This window comes from Mobula hypostoma, chromosome 6, assembly GCF_963921235.1.
Source record: "Mobula hypostoma chromosome 6, sMobHyp1.1, whole genome shotgun sequence".
NCBI lineage: Eukaryota > Metazoa > Chordata > Chondrichthyes > Myliobatiformes > Myliobatidae > Mobula > Mobula hypostoma.
In genome coordinates this window covers 119,264,585-119,283,538 of record NC_086102.1, presented here as the reverse complement: position 1 = coordinate 119,283,538, position 18,954 = coordinate 119,264,585, and the positions used below count along the sequence as shown (strand labels likewise).

At 43.5% G+C, this 18,954-nt stretch overlaps 1 protein-coding gene across 6 annotated transcripts in view; it reads left to right on the top strand.

The window, feature by feature from the left end:
• Window positions 1-18,954, top strand: part of LOC134348348 (receptor tyrosine-protein kinase erbB-4-like) — a 1,006,440-nt gene that overhangs the window by 774,517 nt on the left and 212,969 nt on the right. For all 6 annotated transcript variants that reach the window (XM_063051562.1, XM_063051560.1, XM_063051559.1 and 3 more), the window contains one exon: window positions 8,201-8,386. In XM_063051562.1, the coding sequence (XP_062907632.1) occupies window positions 8,201-8,386 (186 nt within the window). The remainder of the gene's footprint in view (window positions 1-8,200; window positions 8,387-18,954) is intronic.

Sequence of the window (18,954 nt, the reverse complement as noted above, 5' to 3'; positions counted from 1 at the left end):
GCATCCACAGTAACTTGGCTGTTTGGATTCATAATTGGTTCATCCAGAGAGGAACGAGGGTGATGGTCAGTGGAACTTAATCTGGCTGGAAGTCTGTGACTAGTGGTGTTCCACACGGATCCATACTGGGACCTCTGTCATTTGTGATATATATAAGAGACCTGCACGAGAACAGAGATAGGTGGATTAGAAATTTTGTGGATGATACGGGGATTAGTGGTGTTGTGGGTACCGTAGAAGACTGCCAAAGGATACAGCAGGATATAGATCAGTTGTAGGTATGGGTGGAGAAATGACAGATGGAGCTTAACCCGTCCAAAAGTGAAGTGTTGTGCTTTGAAAGATCAAACATAAAGGGACAGTACACTGCTATCGGCAAGACGCTTAATGGTGTTAATTTGCAAAGGGATCTTGAGGTCCAAGTCCATAGCACACTGAAAGTGCCCATGCAAATGATGAGGTAGTAAAGAAAGCATTTGGCATGCTTTAAGCCTCTGGTTAGACTTCATCCAGAGTATTGCATTCACTTTTGGTCTTCTCATTATAGGAAGGATTGAAAGCCTTGGAGAAGGTTTTACTGCCTCGATTAGAGTGCATGTGCTATAAGGAGATGCTGGACAAACTTGGGTTGTTCTGCTTTTCTGGAGCAGCGGATGCTGAGGGGGAACCTGACGGAAGTTAATAAAATTATGAGAGGCACAAATAGATAGCTGGAACCTTTCTCTCAGCATCAAAATACTAGACTTTCCTAATTTGTACTAGACCATAGAATGGTAATATATGTGTAGAGCCAAAAGAGATGAGAGAGATCTTAAATGGATTTTTTGCATCTGTATTTACTCAAGAGACAGACACAGAGTCTATAGAAGTGAGGCGCAGCAGCAATCCTTCATGGATCCTATACAGATTACCGGGGAGGAAGTGTTTGCTGTCTTGAGGCAAATTGGGGTGGATAAATCCCCAAAGCCTGACAAGTTGTTCCCTCAGACCCAGTGAGAGGCAAGTGCAGAAACTGCAGAGATGTTTAAATCATCCTTAGGGATAGGTGAGGTACCAGAGGATTTGAGGAGAGCCAATGTTTTTCTGCTGTTTAAGAAAGGCTCTAAAAATAAACCAGGAAATTATAGGCCGGTGAGCCTGACATCAGTTGTGGGAAAGTTATTGCAAGATATTCTAAGAGACCAGATATATGAGTATTTCCATAGAGATGGACTGACTACGGATAATCAGGATGGCTTCGTGCGTGGGAGGTCATGCCTTACTAATCTTATAGAGTTTTCAAGGAAGTTACCATGAAAGTAGATGAAGGCAAGGCAGTGGATGTTATCTACATGGACCTTAACAAGGCATTTGACAAGGTCCCGCATGGGAGGTTGGTCAAGCAGTTTCAGTCACTCTGCATTCAAAATGAGGTAGTAAATTGGATCTGACATTGGCTTTGTGGGAGAAGCCGGAGAGTGGTAGCAGACGGTTGCCTCTCTGAGTAGATGCCTGTGACTAGTGGTGTGCCACAGGGATCAATGCTGGGTCCGCTGTTGTTTGTCATCTGTAGCAATGATCTGTATGACAATGTGGTTAACTTGATTAGCAGGTTTGTGATTGGGGGTGCAATGGACAGAAAGGAAGTCTATCACAAACTAGAGAACATCTGCAGATGCTGGAAATCTGAGCAACACACACAAAATGCTGGAAGAACTCAGCAGGCCAGGCAGCATCTATGGAAAAAGGTACAGTCAGCATTTCGGCCTGAAACCTTTCAGCAGGAAGACCATCAGAGCTTCCAGCAGGATCTGGACAGGCTGGAAAAATGGGCTTGAAAGTAGCAAATGGAATCTAATGTAGACAAGTGTGAGGTGTTGCACTTCATTAGGGCCAACTGGTGTACATCTAGTGAGCAGTAGGACACTGAGGAGTGCAGTAGGACAAAGGGGTCTGGGAATACAGTTCCATAATTCATTGGAAGTGGGGCACAGGTAGATGGGGTTGCAAAGAAAGCTTTTAGCTCATTGACCTTTGTAAATCAATGTACTAAGTACAGGAGATGTGATGTGATGATGAATTTATATAAGACATTGGTGAGGCCTAATCTGGGGTATTGTGTGCAGTTTTGGTCACCTACCTACAGGAAAGATACAAATAAGGTTGAAAGAGTACAGAGAAAATTTACAAGGGTGTTTCCGGGACTGGATATCCTGAGTTATAAGGAAAGATTTTATAGGTTGGGACTTTATTCCTTGGAACATAGAAGACTAAGGAGAGATTTGATAGAGGTATACAACATTATGAGGGGTATAGATAGGTTACGTGCAAGCAGGCTTTTCATTTGAGGTTGGGTGAGACTACAACTGGAGGTCATGGGTTAAGAGTGAAAGATGAAATGTTTAAGGAACATGAGGGGAAACATCTTCGCTGAGAGGGTCGTAAGAGTGTGGAATGAGCTGCCAACACAAGTGGTGCACGCAAGCTTGATTTCTACGTAGGGGTATGGAAGATTATGGTCTGGGTGCAGGTCCATGGGAGTAGGCAGCTTAAATGGTTCAGCACAGACTAGATGGGCAGAAGTGCCTGTTTTCTGTGCTGTATTTTTCTATGACTCTATGACACCGGAGGACATGCATTTAAGGTGAGAGGCAGTTAAGTTCAAAGAAGATGTACGAGATGAGTGGTGGGTGCCTGGAACGTGTTGCCAGGGGTGAGAGTGGAAGCAGACTATGATAGAGGTGTTTAAGAAGATCTTAGACAGACACGTGGATGTGCAGAGAATGGAGGGGTAAGGACGTTGTGTAGGCAGGAGGGATTAGGTGCTATTAGCTTAGTTAGTTTGGCAGAACATTGTGGGCTTTTCCTATCCTGTATTCTTCTATATTCTCTGTTTGTTCCACCACGCTGGAAGGGAGCTCAGGTACTGAACTATGGATCTAATCCAGAGTTGCAAGATCGGTGAGACTTCCCTGGTTTATTTTTCACATTTTGTGAAACTCAGCAGTAAATCAGAGAGTTTTGCCTAAAAATAGATCGAACCCCTGGGAGTCAGTGATGGGAAACAGGTGATTTCCCAAGGGTTCTTTTCTCATTGAGGGCTGTTTTAACTCTATTATTTTCAGGCCGATTGCTTGCTATAAATAGTGAACAGGAGCCCACATAAAATCAGTTCAATGACATGTCAGCCCCGGTCCACTGCTAATACTCTCGGCCTAACTCAGCACATTGTATGGCTTAGTCCCTTTCGCAAGTCCTGGGAGTTTAGGTTGTGACATTTCAGGTGAACAGAGGGCAGGCCCAGCCCTGTTCAGCATTCTCAAAGCGCTGTTCCACTACTCCCCATTGTCTTCTCACTGACGTAAAAGAACCCACAAGTTTCCCTTTTCAGTTTAGTGGGATCTTGCTGTGTACAGACCTGCTGTCGGACTTCCCAGAACATATAGGTGACCGTCCCTTGGGTGCTGCACAGCACCTGGGGACCCCCTGAGGTTGCTCTTGCTTTGTGAGTGAGTGCGGCTTTGTCCTGTTGCTGAGATTAAGTAGTGATTCATAGACCCGGTCAACAGGAACAGCGAGGATGGCCAAAAACAGGGACAGGGAACATGGAGACACACCACTTCACTGGGCTAATGGAGAATGGCTGATAGTCCCAGGGAAGCCCTTAAAATGAGCATCGACACTAAGAACAGTTTCATTGTCATTCATTGCTGTTTGCATTTAAGTACATGCTGGTGTTTGTATACATGCACATTTTATTCTACATTGAAGTTTATTTTTATACATAATTCTTTATTCGTTTTAATTGTTGAATGTTGTTGTTTTTTGTTGCACGTCAATACACCACAGCAAATTCCTAATACATGTAAATGGTGAATAAAGTTGGTTCTTGATACTCGACCCTTGATTTGGGTGCAGTTTTCATTTACTGGGTTAGACAGGAAATTGTAAAACAACTAGCAGCCATTCAAAAACCTAACCTCCTCCTGCCGCCAAGAAAGTTACCATGCACAAGCTGTCTCAAACTCACCCAGACCCCACCTCAAGTCTTTCAGTGCACCTTGGAAAAGGTGTGCAGTCCAGGAAAAGTTGAGCCTGCGTGCTGAGTCAGCAATATTTAGGCTTCCAGTATCCTCAGAACACACTGAGACACAGCAAATGTCTTTCACAAGGAGATATTCTTTATTTGCAAGCCACATGCTAGCTGTTTATACGTGGAGTGTCTAAGACCTTGGTGCAAAATTAATGTCTGTGAAACTCTTGCATTTTTTGAGAAGCAGGTACACCAAAGACTCTGCTCTCTGAAAGGATATCGTTGTGACATGTTAATACAGTGATGATGATCCATTCTTTCAGATACATGGGCCACTTAGCCCCTTGATCCTGCTCCTTTCGATTACAACCTTCTCCCTAATTGCCACCTTCTCTTCGCCTGACAACTAAAAATATCTATTTATATCTTGAATTCTTCAAAAGACACACAGCATGCATAAGCTTGTGGTGGAGGAGCTCCAGATTTCTAATGATGTTATTGTGGAGGGCTTGCATCCTGTTGTGATCTGACACTCAGTTGGTTGCCCTGTTCATTTTGAGTGAATGGAGTGGTTTCCAGAATCCAGAATCCAGGCCGGCACTCTGGAGCTATACACAAGAACTTGCGCGCCGTCAGAAGCACAGCATTTAGCTGTAATGTCGCAGTTAGACTCTGCTAGGTGTAAAGCATCCATCCCATGCCCCAGTTTTGAGGCGAAGCCCAGTTTCAGCAGTGTTTCATTTGCCATGAAGTGTTTTGGGTCATGCTGTTGATGAGCTATCCATTAAAGTACTGGGAAACTTGGTGCTGTGCCGGTTGTGAAGGGGCCTTGATAATCATAATTTATTCTTCCCTCCTTCCCTTTCCCTTCCTCTCCCCCCCTTTCATTTTTACTTTCCAAACTTACTACTGTATGTTCACTTCCAACCTTTTCTTTTTCATTCTATCTTTCCATTTGTTAAATCATTTCTTTCCCCCTTTTCTCTCCCTTCCCACCTTACTTCATGTTCTCCTTTTCTGTCCATCTTTCCCCTCCCCATTTCTTTCCCTCCATATCCATTTTCTTGTCTTCTGTTCCCTTCCCTTCATTTCTTCTCTTCACTTCCTCCTTCTCATCCTTCCTCTCATCCCCATTGTCAATCCACTGAAATTTTATGTAAGCGTATTCTGAATTCTCCCACAAAATAGTTGGAAGAGCACATGCCTGCAAAATGCTGGAGGAACTCAGCAGGTTAGGCATCATCTATGGAAAGGAATAATCAGTTTTAGGCCCAGACCGTTCTTAAGAGTCCCAATCAGAAGGGCCTCGGACCAAAACGTCGACCGTTTATTCCTTTCCATAGATGCTGCCTGATCTGCTGAGCTCCTCCAGCATTTTGTACGTGTTACTCTGGATTTCCAGCATCTACAGAATCTTGTGTTTAGGAAATAGCTGGGCTGCTCATCAGAAATGCCACAATTCAAACTTTCTAAATTCAAAGGAAGAGAACTGTGCAAGATGTCCTGATGTAACTAGTTGAGACTTCCTGGGCTACATTATCAGACTGCTTCAGTGCCCCAACTCTCTCCCCATGCCCATCCTTTTCTGGTAGGTTGCATGGATCCACTTGTCCTGGGGTTCAGCATCTAACAGACCTCAACAAACTTAGGTGTGCAGTTCTGTAATCCTACATTCACATTATAAGGTGGAAACTTGAGGGGCCCAGAACAGATTCCTAGGGAACATCACTTGTGACATGCAAGTGGTCAGAGGTCATCCTGTTTCCCCTCGTCTCCATCCTTTCAATTATTCTCCAGTTAGTCTCCAGCCTAATTGACTTCCCATTTTCATGAGCTTTAATTTATTGCCAGTGATCTCAGAAATAGAATATGAATCAGGTTTTTTATCATTTGTTGTTTTGTGGCAACACTGCAGAGCATTGCATACATTTACAATATGAAATTATATATATATATTATTCCTGATGATAGTAATGAGAAGAGTTCATGTCCTGGGAAATGGGGATCCTAAATGAAGATGCTGCCTTTTTGAGGCATCACCATTTGAAAATGTCCTTGACACTGGGGAGGCCAGTGCTATTATAGAGCTGGCTGAATCTTCTGAACCCTCTGCATCCTTTTCCCAACCCTGGGCAGTGGCCCCTCCATACCAGATGGTGACCACTGCACATGTTGACTTGTTTTGAGAAGGATCTGGGACCTGAAATAAGACTATAAGACTATATGACATTGGAGCAGAATCAGGCTATTTGGCCCATTGAGTCTGCTCCGCCATTTCATCATGGCTGATCCATTTTTCCTCTCAGCCCCAATCTCCTGCCTTCTCCTTGTATCCCTTCATGCTCTGTCCAATCAAGAACCTATTAATCTCTGCCTTAATTATACACAAAAACTCATCCTCTACAGCTGCCTGTGGTAATGAATTCCACAGATTCACTGCTCTCTGGCTAAAGAAATTCCTCCTCACCTCCATTCTAAAAGGACGCCCCTCAATTCTGAGACTGTGTCCTCTGGTCTTAGACACTCCCACCATAGGAAATATCCTTTCCGCATCCACTCTATCAAGGCCTTTCACCATTCGATAGGTTTCAGTTAGGTCACCCCTCATTCTTCTGAGTTCCAGTGAATACAGAGCCATCAAATGCTCTTCATATAACAAGCCGTTTAATCCTGGAATCATTTTCGTGAACCTCTTTTGAACCCTCTCTAGTTTCAGTACATTCTTTTTTAAGGTATGGAGCCCAAAACTGCTCACAATACTCCAAATGAGGCTTCACCAGTGCTTTATAAAGTCTCATCATTACATCCTTTCTCTTATATTCTAATTGAATAGTTTGTTTTCCACAGAGACTGCCTGACCTGCTGAGTGTTTCCATCATTTTCTCACATGTGCCTGAAAATCCATGCTGGCAAATTTTATTGAAAGCTCCTATTTACCTAGGGACTCCCTTAAACTCATCAGCTGGACTTTATTTTTCACACGTACCAGCTCTGATCGAGCAGAGGGCAACTTCCTGCATAGCTATGTCTCACGTGGTTGGCTGGGTCTGAAATCACATTTATATCCAAGCAGATAAGCTTCCCTAAAAGCATAGGTGTAATGATATTCTGTTTTTTGGATTGCTAAACTCAGCTCCGAGCTCACGCTCTTTGCATTAGTATTAATGTATGCCACTGCAATACTGATCCATTCATTAAACACTTCACTATAAAAACCCTCTTTACAACTAGGTTCTCAGCTACAGTGGACAGTTACAAACACTTAGATCACTGTGTTTATTCACAGCTGAGGAACTGACACTCAGCGTGTAGACAGCATGTACTAAGTTAAGTGTAGTGGGTAGCTGGAAAGCACAGAGTCAATGGGCTGAATGGTCTCCTCCTGCACCTTTGTTATTTTATTGTCTAAGTTACTGGTCCAACATATATCTAACGAGACGAATATCTAATGAGGATGTCATGAACAGAGCAAGTACAATAAGAGAAATAATGTATGAGATCATGAAAAGGCAACATAACTTCATTGGGCATGTGATTAGGAAAGAGGAGTTAGAATGCACGATAATTACGGGAAAGATTGAAGGGAAGAAAGCAAAAGGAAGACAAAGACAAATGATGATGGAGACAGCAGCCAGGGAACTGGAAATGAATACCAGTGAATTGATCCACTTGACCCGAAACAGCAGTGTGTGGGCCATGGCAGTCAAAGCTCAAACTGGGCATGGCACCTGATGATACTTATACTTTATGCTTTATTGTTGCCAAACAATTGATACTAGAATGTACAATCATCACAGCGATATTTGATTCTGCACTTCCCGCTCCCTGGATTACAAATTGATAGTAAATATTAAAAATTTAAATTATAATCATAGATAGAAAATAGAAAAATGGAAAGTAAGGTAGTGCAAAAAAACCGAGATGCAGGTCCGGATATTTGGAGGGTATGGCCCAGATCCGGGTCAGGATCCATTCAGCAGTCTTATCACAGTTGGAAAGAAGCTGTTCTCAAATCTATGATAATACTGATGTTACTGGTCGGTAATCTCAAACTGACTGGAATTCAGACATAGAGCACAAAGCAATGGTTATCTGAGTTTGTGCATGTATTATCTGGAGAATGTGATGCTGTGGAATCCTTCTGCTCAACAATTAAAATGAGCCTGACTTTGTTCTTTCTTCCCGTAGGAGGCCCTGATAATGGCCAGCATGGACCATCCTCACCTGGTTCGCCTCTTGGGTGTTTGTCTCAGTCCCACTATCCAACTAGTCACTCAGTTAATGCCCCATGGCTGTCTGCTGGATTATGTCCGCGAGCACAAGGACAACATTGGCTCCCAGCTGCTCCTGAACTGGTGTGTCCAGATTGCAAAGGTAGGCGTTAACGGGGACGACCCGGCTGAACAAGCTGCTGAAGGCTGACACTGTCCTTGCATCCTGTGTTTGCAGCTGTAACCTGTTTTAAAAAGTTACCTGAATAAGGCTGACAGCACTTACTGAAATGATAAAAGAACAATGAAATTGTGATTTGCTTTCCCTGAACTGATGGCTTTTTATATCACACGGGCTGCTACTTTATCAGTTTTCGAGACCCTGACTGATCCTGTGCTTTTCAGAACTGAGGAACGAATAGTTCATGATTATTAACATGTCAACTGATGTGTGGATCTGAATGAGATAAACTGTATTCAATATTTCTGGTCACATATTGTTGTGACACAGAGCAGGATCTGGGACAATTATAATGCCTGTGAGAGAATACTCTATTCATACATTGTACACCAACTGTACATTATACAGTATCCAGGAGAAACATAACATGAATATGTCAGAAAGGGCGGCATATTGTACATGATACTCCATCTGAGAGATGCAATAATGTGGTTATATTATGTCGTGTCTGAGAAAAGACAGGATGTGTGTACGTTGTACAGTGAGACGTTGCATGCAATACACAGTGTCTGAAGGAAACAAAATACTGTGGGTATCTTAAACACATTCTGACAGAAAGCAAGTTGTGGGTACACTGTACATCGTTTTAAACAACAAATTATGGATATATTGTTCCCAAAGACAGGGCTGGACATGAGTTCATTATAAACTAATAATTTCCCATTCGGGATCAATAAAGTAATTATTATTATTTAAAGAGTTAGAACAGGGAGTGGTGACATTAAGGGTTAGCACAGAGTGCTGATGTCAACGAGCCATTGCAGGGAGTGATGGATGATATTACAGTCAGTCCAGGCTGCGGTGAATTTAAAGAGTTGGTCCTGGGTCTGCTGATTTTGCAGGGGGTGATCATGTTAATGAGTTGGTACAGGGAACGAGTTAGTAGAGGTTAGCGAGTCAGTAGAGGGTGTGGTGATATTGAAGAGCTGCGATAGCAGAGTGAATGCAGGCTGGTAAGGCTGAGGAACTGGTCTCAATAAAACGGATGCAGTCACGTTGAGGAGTGAGTTGAGGAATCAGTGATGTCAATGAGTCAGCACTGGGAATGCTGATGGTAGTGAGCAAATGCAGAGTGTGGAGTTTACCAGACTTAATGGTTATGGTGGGTTTTGAGAGCATAGCTAGAGCACAGAATGGTGCTCATTGTTTAATGAAAAGATGTTTCTGTTGTCACAGGTAGGTAATGGATTATAAATGCAGGCCTTGAAACAAAGTAGCAGCAGTGGATTGGGTTAATAAACTGGATTTGTATTTGTCGGACATTTTATGCAACAAAAGTATACCACAAAACTGCCCAAACTGAATCTGAAAGTAATGGTAACATTTTTGGTTAGTTGAATGCTGATCTCTGAAACAGGTGATGTTACTTATCAGGCAGTGAATAATTTTCTGCCGACGGATTGCTTGCTCAGTCTCTTTCAGTGTCTATTCTGCCCTGTGGTGTGTGGTTGAATGCAAATCATTTATGCCACAGTTCTTTCTAGTTGGATCGTTGAAACAGCTTCCAGAGGACAACCAGCCCGGCAGTAACCTGGGACAGCAAATGATTGATAATAGTTGTGAAACTAAGTTGTTTGAAGCCCTGTTTTTGTCTTCAGCGAAAGAGTTCAAGGTCTTTTTTTTTCCTAGCAACCCTTGTCTAGTTAGGAGCAGAGTACTTCATCATAGACTTACTGGACAGAGGTTTTGTCTAATGGTAGCAATTTATCAACCCAATGTGCTCTAGGCATCATGAAACTTCTACAGTCATAGAAGCATGTTAAACAATTAGTTGCAGGCAAAGGATATAGACTGGTTTAAAGTGAAGTGTGCAGTAGCATGAAAATGATGGCACTGCTTGGATTTGGTTTTGATCACTGGCTCCAATCAGTTTTTACGGGAACTGGTATTTCCTTGCAATATTAGCAGGTAAAGAATGTGCCTTCACCGGTCCAGCTGACGTTGGGAACAGAACACTGTGTCCTCCCACTGATGTTGTCCTGAACTCAGGAGAGAGTTCCTTCAGTCTCCTTAGGATGAGCTTGGTAAACTAATATACTGGCCCTGAACATCCTGAGAAAGACGTCACCCATAGTCACTGCACAAATGAAGGGAAATCTGCAGATGCCGGATATCCTGATGGTCTCAGCCCGAAACGTTGACAGTTTACTCTTTTCCAATACATGCTGCCTGGCCTGCTGAGCTCCTCTGGCATCTGTGTGTGTTGCCCACAGTCAATGGTTGCTTCCACTCCAAACTCATTGTTTGCCTGCATAAGCTTCATAGAGGATAAATTCTCATGGTTGGCAAGGTGCTGGACAGCAGAGGGGACTTCCCATTCCTAAGCCCATAAAAGTTTCAATGAAGCCCTGCCCCCACTGTATCCCTGACCCGACCAGGCATGCAGAAATATTGTATATTAACTGAAACTGACCCCTCTCCTGTGCAGCCACTTCCCTCCATTGAAATGAAAATAGTCAAATACAAACACGACATGAACAGTGATACAAGTTATTTATGTAACATTCCCAATGAAACTTTCGGCCCTGATATGGGAAAGGTGTCAACACTGAGAACCCTCGCGAAGGACCAAGTCAGCCACTAATAGTTGTACTAATTATTTGAGAGTTTTCAGATGTTAATCATGTTCTAAGTATTTTTGGGAATTTTAGGTCTCATAGACTCTTTCTGTTTTTAAAAAGCTTATCAGGTGTTCTGAAAGCTTTTGACTGCCAGAAGCTTTAAGGGTGTTTGATACCTTTGAGAGCTGCCCAAGGTGGAAGCATGGATTAGCTCACTCTTAAGACTTCACAGTCAGTCTTAATATCATTGATTTGTTGTCTTGTGGCAGCAGTACCATACAATATGTAAAAAACGGATAAATTACAATTATATATACAGTATATATAAATTAACTAAGTAGTGCAAAAGGAGAGAAAAAATGACTTAGTGTTCATGGGCTGGTCCATTGTCCATTCAGAAATCTGACGGCGGAGGAGAAGCTGATCCAGAAACATTGAATGTGTGTCTTCAATACTCCTGTACCTCTCCCCTGATGGCAGTAATAAAGGGGAGCATGTGGGTCCTTAATGTGCTGGTTCTTCTTAGCCCAGCCCAAGCCAGGACATCGTTATGTTACGGAAAAGCTGTAACAGAATGCAACCACATGGGTTAACTCACAACCAGAGTTATTGGAGGGAGAATTGTGTTCAGTGAAATAAACCCATGTTTAGTGACTTGCATCAGGGCTGCAATATGCGGGCTAGTTTAAAACCAGGTAGTTATGATCTGAAATGGACTGTCCTAAAATTTAATGGAAAGTTTACAGCAGTCATCTTCGAAAGGAAATTAGATAAATTCTTGAAGAGAAGATTGTGGGGTTGTAGAGAAAGGTTGAGAGTGTGGGATTAATTGAGCAGGTCTCTGAAAGAGTGAACAAGAGACACAATGGGCCCAATTAACATTGCACAGTTCCCCACTAACTATTCCATTAAAAACAAAGGAAATACTGAAAGGCCTGGATAGAGGGAAGGTGGAGAGGTTGCTACCGTTAGTAAGGATGTTTGACAGCTGTAGCTGGATTTGAGCACTATTACCCCTTACAAAGTGAAACCAAGCGACGGAGGTGACAACAAGGCTTTGCTCCCAGATGAATTGAATGCCTCCTGTGCTGTCTTTGACCATCAAGAATATTCGAAACATGAACCTTCACAATCTCCCACAGTTCCCGATGATCCTGTGATTTCAGTCTCTGAGGTTGACGGGACAAGCATCCTTCAGGAGGGTGAACCCACGGAAAGTATCCAACCTAGATGGGGTACCTGGCTGAGCACTAAAGACCTGTGCTGATCAACTTGCTGAAATGTTCACTGATATCTTTAACCCTTTGCTTCGGCAGTCTGATGTATCCATCTGCTTCAAGCAGGCTTCAATTCAACTGGTGCCTATGAAGGATGTGGTAAGCTGTTTCAGTGATATCGTCCAGTAACGTTTACATCTACTGTGGTGAAGTGTATAGTCATAGTCATAGTCATACTTTATTAATCCTGGGGGAAATTGGTTTTTGTTACAGTTGCTCCATAAATAATAACTAGTAACAGAGCCATAAATAGTTAAATATTAATGTGTAAATTATGAAATAAGTCCAGGACCAGCCTATCGGCTCAGGGTGTCTGACCCTCCAAGGGAGGAGTTGTAAAGTTTGATGGCCACAGGCAGGAATGACTTCCTATGACGCTCAGTGCTGCATCTTGGTGGAATGAATCTCTGGCTGAATGTACTCCTGTGCCCACCCAGTACATTATGTAGTGGATGGGAGACATTGACCAAGATGGCATGCAACTTAGACAGCATCCTCTCTTCAGACACCACCGTGAGAGAGTCCAGTTCCATCCCCACAACATCACTGGCCTTACGAATGAGTTTGTTGATTCTGTTGGTGTCTGCCACCCTCAGCCTGCTGCCTCAGCACACAACAGCAAACATGATAGCACTGGCCACCACAGACTCAGCATCGTCCGGCAGACGTTAAAGGACCTCAGTCTCCTCAGGAAATAGAGACGGCTCTGGCCCTACTTGTAGACAGTCTCAGTGTTCTTCGACCAGTCCAGTTTACTGTCAATTCGTATCCCCGGGTATTTGTAATCCTCCTCCATGTCCACACTGACCCCCTGGATGGAAACAGGGGTCACCGGTACCTTAGCTCTCCTCAGGTCTACCTCCAGCTCCTTAGTCTTTTTCACATTAAGCTGCAGATAATTCCGCTCACACCACGTGACCAAGTTTCTTACCGTAGCCCTGTACTCAGCCTCATCTCCCTTGCTGATGCATCCAACTATGACAGAGGTATTGTGAGGTTGGTGATGAAATGTAGGAACTCTTGCCTGGGAAGTAACTAGGATCCGCTCCAATTTGCCTACCAGTGCAGTAGGACAGCAAAGATACAACATCAGGATGCTCTTTAACAACTGTAACTCAGCATTCAATACTATCACTCCCTCAAAACTCATCAGTAAGTTTCAAGACTTTAGCCTCAATACCTCCTTGTGCAATTGGATCCTTGATATCCTCATTTGAAGATCCCAACCAGTTTGGATTGACAACATCTCCTCCACAATCTCCATCAGCGCAGGTGCACCACAGGGCTGTGTGCTTAGCCCCCTGCTCTACTCTCTTTATACTTATGACTATCAGGCTAAGGGTAGTTCCAGTGCTATATTTAAATCTGCGGGGAACACCACTGTCGTTGACCAAATCAAAGATGATGATGAACCAGCATATCAGTGGGAGATTGAAAATCTGGTTGAGTGGTGCAGCAACAGCCATCTTTCACTCAATGTCAGCAAAACTAAGGAGCTCATTATTGACTCCAGGAGAAGGAAACCTGAAGTTCATGAGCCAGTCCTCATTGGGGAATCAGAGGCCAGCAGCTCTATATTCCTCGGTGTTACCATTTCAGAGTATCTGTCTTGGACCCAGCACGCAAGTGTAATTGTGAAGAAAGCACAGCAGCACCTTTACTTCTTTAAAGGATTGCAAAGATTCAGCATGGCATCTAAAACTTTGACAGACGTCTATAGATGTGTTCTGGTGAGTGTATTGAATGGTTCAATCACAGCTTGGTATGGAACCAACAATGGCCTCGAACAGAAAATACTACAAAACGTAATGGATACGGCCCATCCATCACGGGTAAAGCCCTCCCCACCATTGAATACATATACATGGAGCACTGTCCCAGGAAAACAGCGTCCATCATCAAGGACCGTCAGCATCCAGGCCATGCTCTCTTCTTGCTGCTGCCCTCAGGAAGAAGGTACGGGAGCCTCAGGGCCCAGGTTCAGAAACAGTTATGACTCCTCAACCATCAGGCTCTTGAACCAGAGGGGATAACTTCACTCGCCCCATCACCGACTGTTCCCACAACCTTTGGACTCATTTTCAAGGACCCTTCATCTCATGTTCTTGATATTTATTATATACTTTTTTCTCTTTGTATTTGCACAGTTTGTTGTCTTTTGCATATTGGTTGTTTATCCATCCTGTTGGACATGGTCTTCCATTGATTCTATCGTGTTTCTTGGATTTACTATGGATGCCTGCAAGAAAATGAATCTCAGGGTTGTATATGGAGACATATATGTACTTTGACAATCAATTTACTTTAAACTTTGATCTTCGAAAGGTGGGGACTGGAAACAAGGCGTTGGGGATTGGGGAGATTGAGCTAAGATATGGTGGCTGGAGATGAACGTAAAGGTTGACGTTACATTCAAGACAGGACATGTTGAGGAGGGCTCCCAAGGGAGTCCGACAGTGCGTGGTAGGTGTCTTGCCGCAGCCTGATTGACGTGCCGGAGTCTGTGGACTGGGACTCTAATCCGGTGAACTGCCTTTAAATATAACCCAAGACAAGTTTCACTTCATTGCAAAGACTTTCTACATGGAAACCAGGAATTTCCTGCAGATATTGTCCAAGCTGTATGAGACACCATTGGACAAGACCAGGAACCTCTCTGTGTTCATACATCTCAAACACTGACTAACCAGAAGGTATCCTGCAAAATTTGATTATGATTGATTAATCTTATTTGACAAAATTACAACATTCATATGGCAGCATGTGATAAAATGTTTTGACTAAGTTAAAGGGATATCAACTGAAGGAGGAATACCAACAGGAGGAACTCTCTTGTTCTCCTCACCCACACTGTAGAGGCCAGACAGAATCACATTTTCATATCTTTTTGAAAGGCGGTCTTTGGTCCTGCTACACTCCCTCTATTCAGCACTTGAGGTATCAAGATTTGACCGTCCCTTACTCTGAGCCTTGAAACAACCTTTAAATAATGGGAGGAAGCCCGCACTGTCAAGTCAAGTCACTTTTAATGTCATTTTGACCATAACTGCTGGTACAGTACACAGTAAAAACGAAACACTGTTTTTCAGGACCATGGTGCTACATGAAACAATACAAAAACTACACTGAACAACATAAAAACAACACAAAAACTACACTAGACTACAAACCTACCTAGAACTCCATAAAGTGCACAAAACAATGGTTCAGGGTTCTCAAATAGGTAGACATTGAACAAAAATCCGCACCCCAACTTACTATTTCCTTCAAACAAGGCTCAGCTGGTATCTGATTCTTGGACCACTGGTCTATGTGAATGTGCACTTTTGATGTGGAGAGGATTTGCAGTGATTAAAAAGTTTTGCTGAGTGATAAAGGATTTTCAAAATGTATAACTATACTGTCCCATGGCTCTCTCCTGTTACCCTTACAAACTTTCTTTTCTGTCCTGCAGACAACAGGGGACCCGAAGTGTAAGGAGCAACAAATCAAAACTTGATATAAAGGACAAGTTAGGTGATGAAACTGAGGGAGATACAGTGATACATGTAGTGTTGCTTTCGAGCTGCGTTGAGCTAGGTTTGATCCTGACCTCAGGGGGTCTCTGTTTGGAGTTTGCACATTCGCTGTGTAACCATGGGGGTTACATCTGAGTGCCCCTCTGTAGTCCCATATCCCAAAGGTGTGCAGGCTGGCCGCCATAACTTACTCCTGGTGTAGGTGGGTGGCAGGAGAATCTGTGACGTCTTAGTGAGCATGTAAGGGAGAACAGATTAGAGGGAAATTAGTTGGGAAGATACTGTGACTCGATGGTCTAAGTGGTTTCATTCTGAATCATAGAAAAATGTTAAAATAAACATGAGAAGTTAGATGGGTACAGTTGGTAAAACATAGAACATGCAATGTAATGCAGCACAGGAAAAAGCCCTTCGACCCACAGTGTTTGTGCTGACCAAAACCAATATAAACTGATCTCAACTGCCTGCACGTGGTCTGGATGCCTCTGTTCCCCACCTGTACTTGTGCCTGTCTGAATGACTCTTAAATGCTGCTATCATGTCTACTTCCAGCACCCCACTTTGTTGCACATTGAGGGCACCAACTATTCTCTGCGCAAAAAAAAACAATTTCCCACTCACATCCCCTTTAAACTTTCCCCCCTCACTTAAAACAATGCCCTCTAATATTTAACATTTCCACCCTGAGAACAAAACTCATAATATCCACCTGATCTATGCATCTCCATAATTTTATAAACTTCTTTCAGGTCTCCTGTCAACCTCCAGTGCTCCAGTAAAAACAAACCAACTTTGTCTAGCCTAAACACAAGAGATTCTGCAGACTCTGGAAATCCAGAGCAACACACACAAAATGCTGGAGGAACTCAGCAGGTCAGGCAGCGTCAATGGAAATGAATAAACAGTCAACATTTTGATTGGCTCCTAATGAAGGGTCTCAGCCCAAAGCGTCAACTGTTTGTTCATTTCCATAGATGCTTCCTGACCTGCTGAGTTCCTCTAGCATTCTGTGTGTGCTACACAAATTTGCCTAGCCTCTCCTTATAGCTCTGACCCTTATATCTGGGTGACATCTTCTGTACCCTCTCACTCCAAGCTGATAGATTCCAAGGATATGAGTGACAGGAAGAGAATGATACCATAGTGACTGCTGGGTTTCTCTCAGTTGCTCGCCTTCCTCCTACATCACAAAAAGTGCAGGTTGGTAAATTAATTGACTGCTATGAATTATCTTTGGTGTGTTAGATGGCGATTGAATCTGGAAGGTGGGATGGAGTTGAAAGGAATTGCGAGAGGGTAATCTGAGATCAGTAGGGGATCTGTAACACTTCACAGTGCCAGCATTGGAGTTCAATTCCCATCACTGTCTGTGAGGAGTTTGTAAGTTCTCCCTGTGACCATGTAGGTTTCCTCCACTGTCCCAGCTCCCTCCCATGTTCCAAAGACATACGGATTAGTCATGGTTAGTAAACTGTGCGCATGCTACGTTGGCGCTGGAAGCATGGCAACGCCAGTGGGCTGGTTGCAATATTGACACAAACATCGCATTTCACTATATGTTTCAGTATACACGCGACAAATTAAGTTAATCTCTAAACTTTAAAATGGGTGTTTGATGGTCAGCATGCACCCAGTGTAAGATTGCTTCTGTGTTGTATGTTTCATTGGTGAGGAAGTGGGATTAAATCTGTGACTTGAAGACAGACTTGTACTGTGTATTACCACAGATACCTTGTTGAGGGTGTCACTATTAGCTCCTTCTGGCGGATTGCAACTTTTGGCCCAGGCACTTTCACGGATGGGTGAGAGTGCAGCCTGCACTGTGCTTCCCAGCCATGGTCCTGCCTTGATCTTCAGCTCCTCCTGCTGGTGACAGTCGTGCAGTGAAACTCAGGAGAAACCTCCTTCAGCCTTCCCCTTACAAACGGTCGCAGGAGGAACAGCAGAGGCTCCAGATTGACGAAGAGACAGAAAAGGTAATCAGATAAGAGTGCGGGTAAAGAGATAAACCAAAGGCTCCTGTGTTAGCTGCATCCCCGAAACCCCTGCCAGGCTGACCAATTAGACCAGCTGTTCACTCGTACACTATCTAGACTGGCAAAAGGAAAAACAATGGCATCTGTGAAGCAACCGGGGGCTAATTACACAACACGTGAGCACCGGCACTGACAGCACACACTCTGGGGCAGACAGTCAACGCTGCTCCTTTCAAACATACATCAATCTGGCTCAGTCAGTCATTGAATTCTCAGACTGGTGAGGACCACTCACCCCCCTTCCATGACTGTTCGGCCAATCTGCTCTTCGGCTCATGAGCATGTTTGTGTGGGAGCACGAAGCATGAAAAGTGTGTGTTTCTGTTTGATTTTGTATTACTGTATGTGTTTGTATTTTTGTATGATTGTGTGCATATTTAAGTGCGCATGTGTGTTTGTGTGTATGTATTTGTGTGAATGTGTGTGGCTTTGTGTATGTGTCTGTGCATATGTGCCTGTGTACATATGTTTGTCTAGTGCACACGTTCAATGTGAATATAGTTTATTAATGCCACTGTACCAAAATGCAGTGAAAAGCCTTATTCTGCTTGCCATCCATGCTGATCATTTCATTACATTAGTACCTCACAGCAGTGCAAAGGAAAACAGTAACAGAATTCAGGAGATAATGGTATATTTACAGAGAAAATGCTGTACAGGCAGACAATAAGGTGCAAGGTGCAAGAGAAGGTAGATTGTGAGGTCAAGACTCCATAGCTTTTGCCTGTCCCGTTGAGTTCCTCCAGCATCTTGTATGTTGCTGTGTCTATGTGCATGTCTGTTTGTGTGTGTGTGTGTGTGTGTGTGTGTGTGTGTGTGTGTGTGTGTGTAAGTAAGTGTATATGCATGTGAGAGTGCATGTGTGTTGTGTGTTTGTCTGCAAACATCCTCGTGTGTTTTTATTCACTGGTTCACACAAAGTAGACGTGACTAGAGATGCTAACATTTATTCATCACTGAGCGGACAGTTCACAGCCACCCACCCCGGTGGGCCTTGAGTCAAGCAGAGGTCAGGCTGGCAGATTTCCTGCCCCAAATGGGTTTTTTTCAGGCACACCAACCATCCAGTAGTTTTTTGGTTACCGATGTAAACAGCTG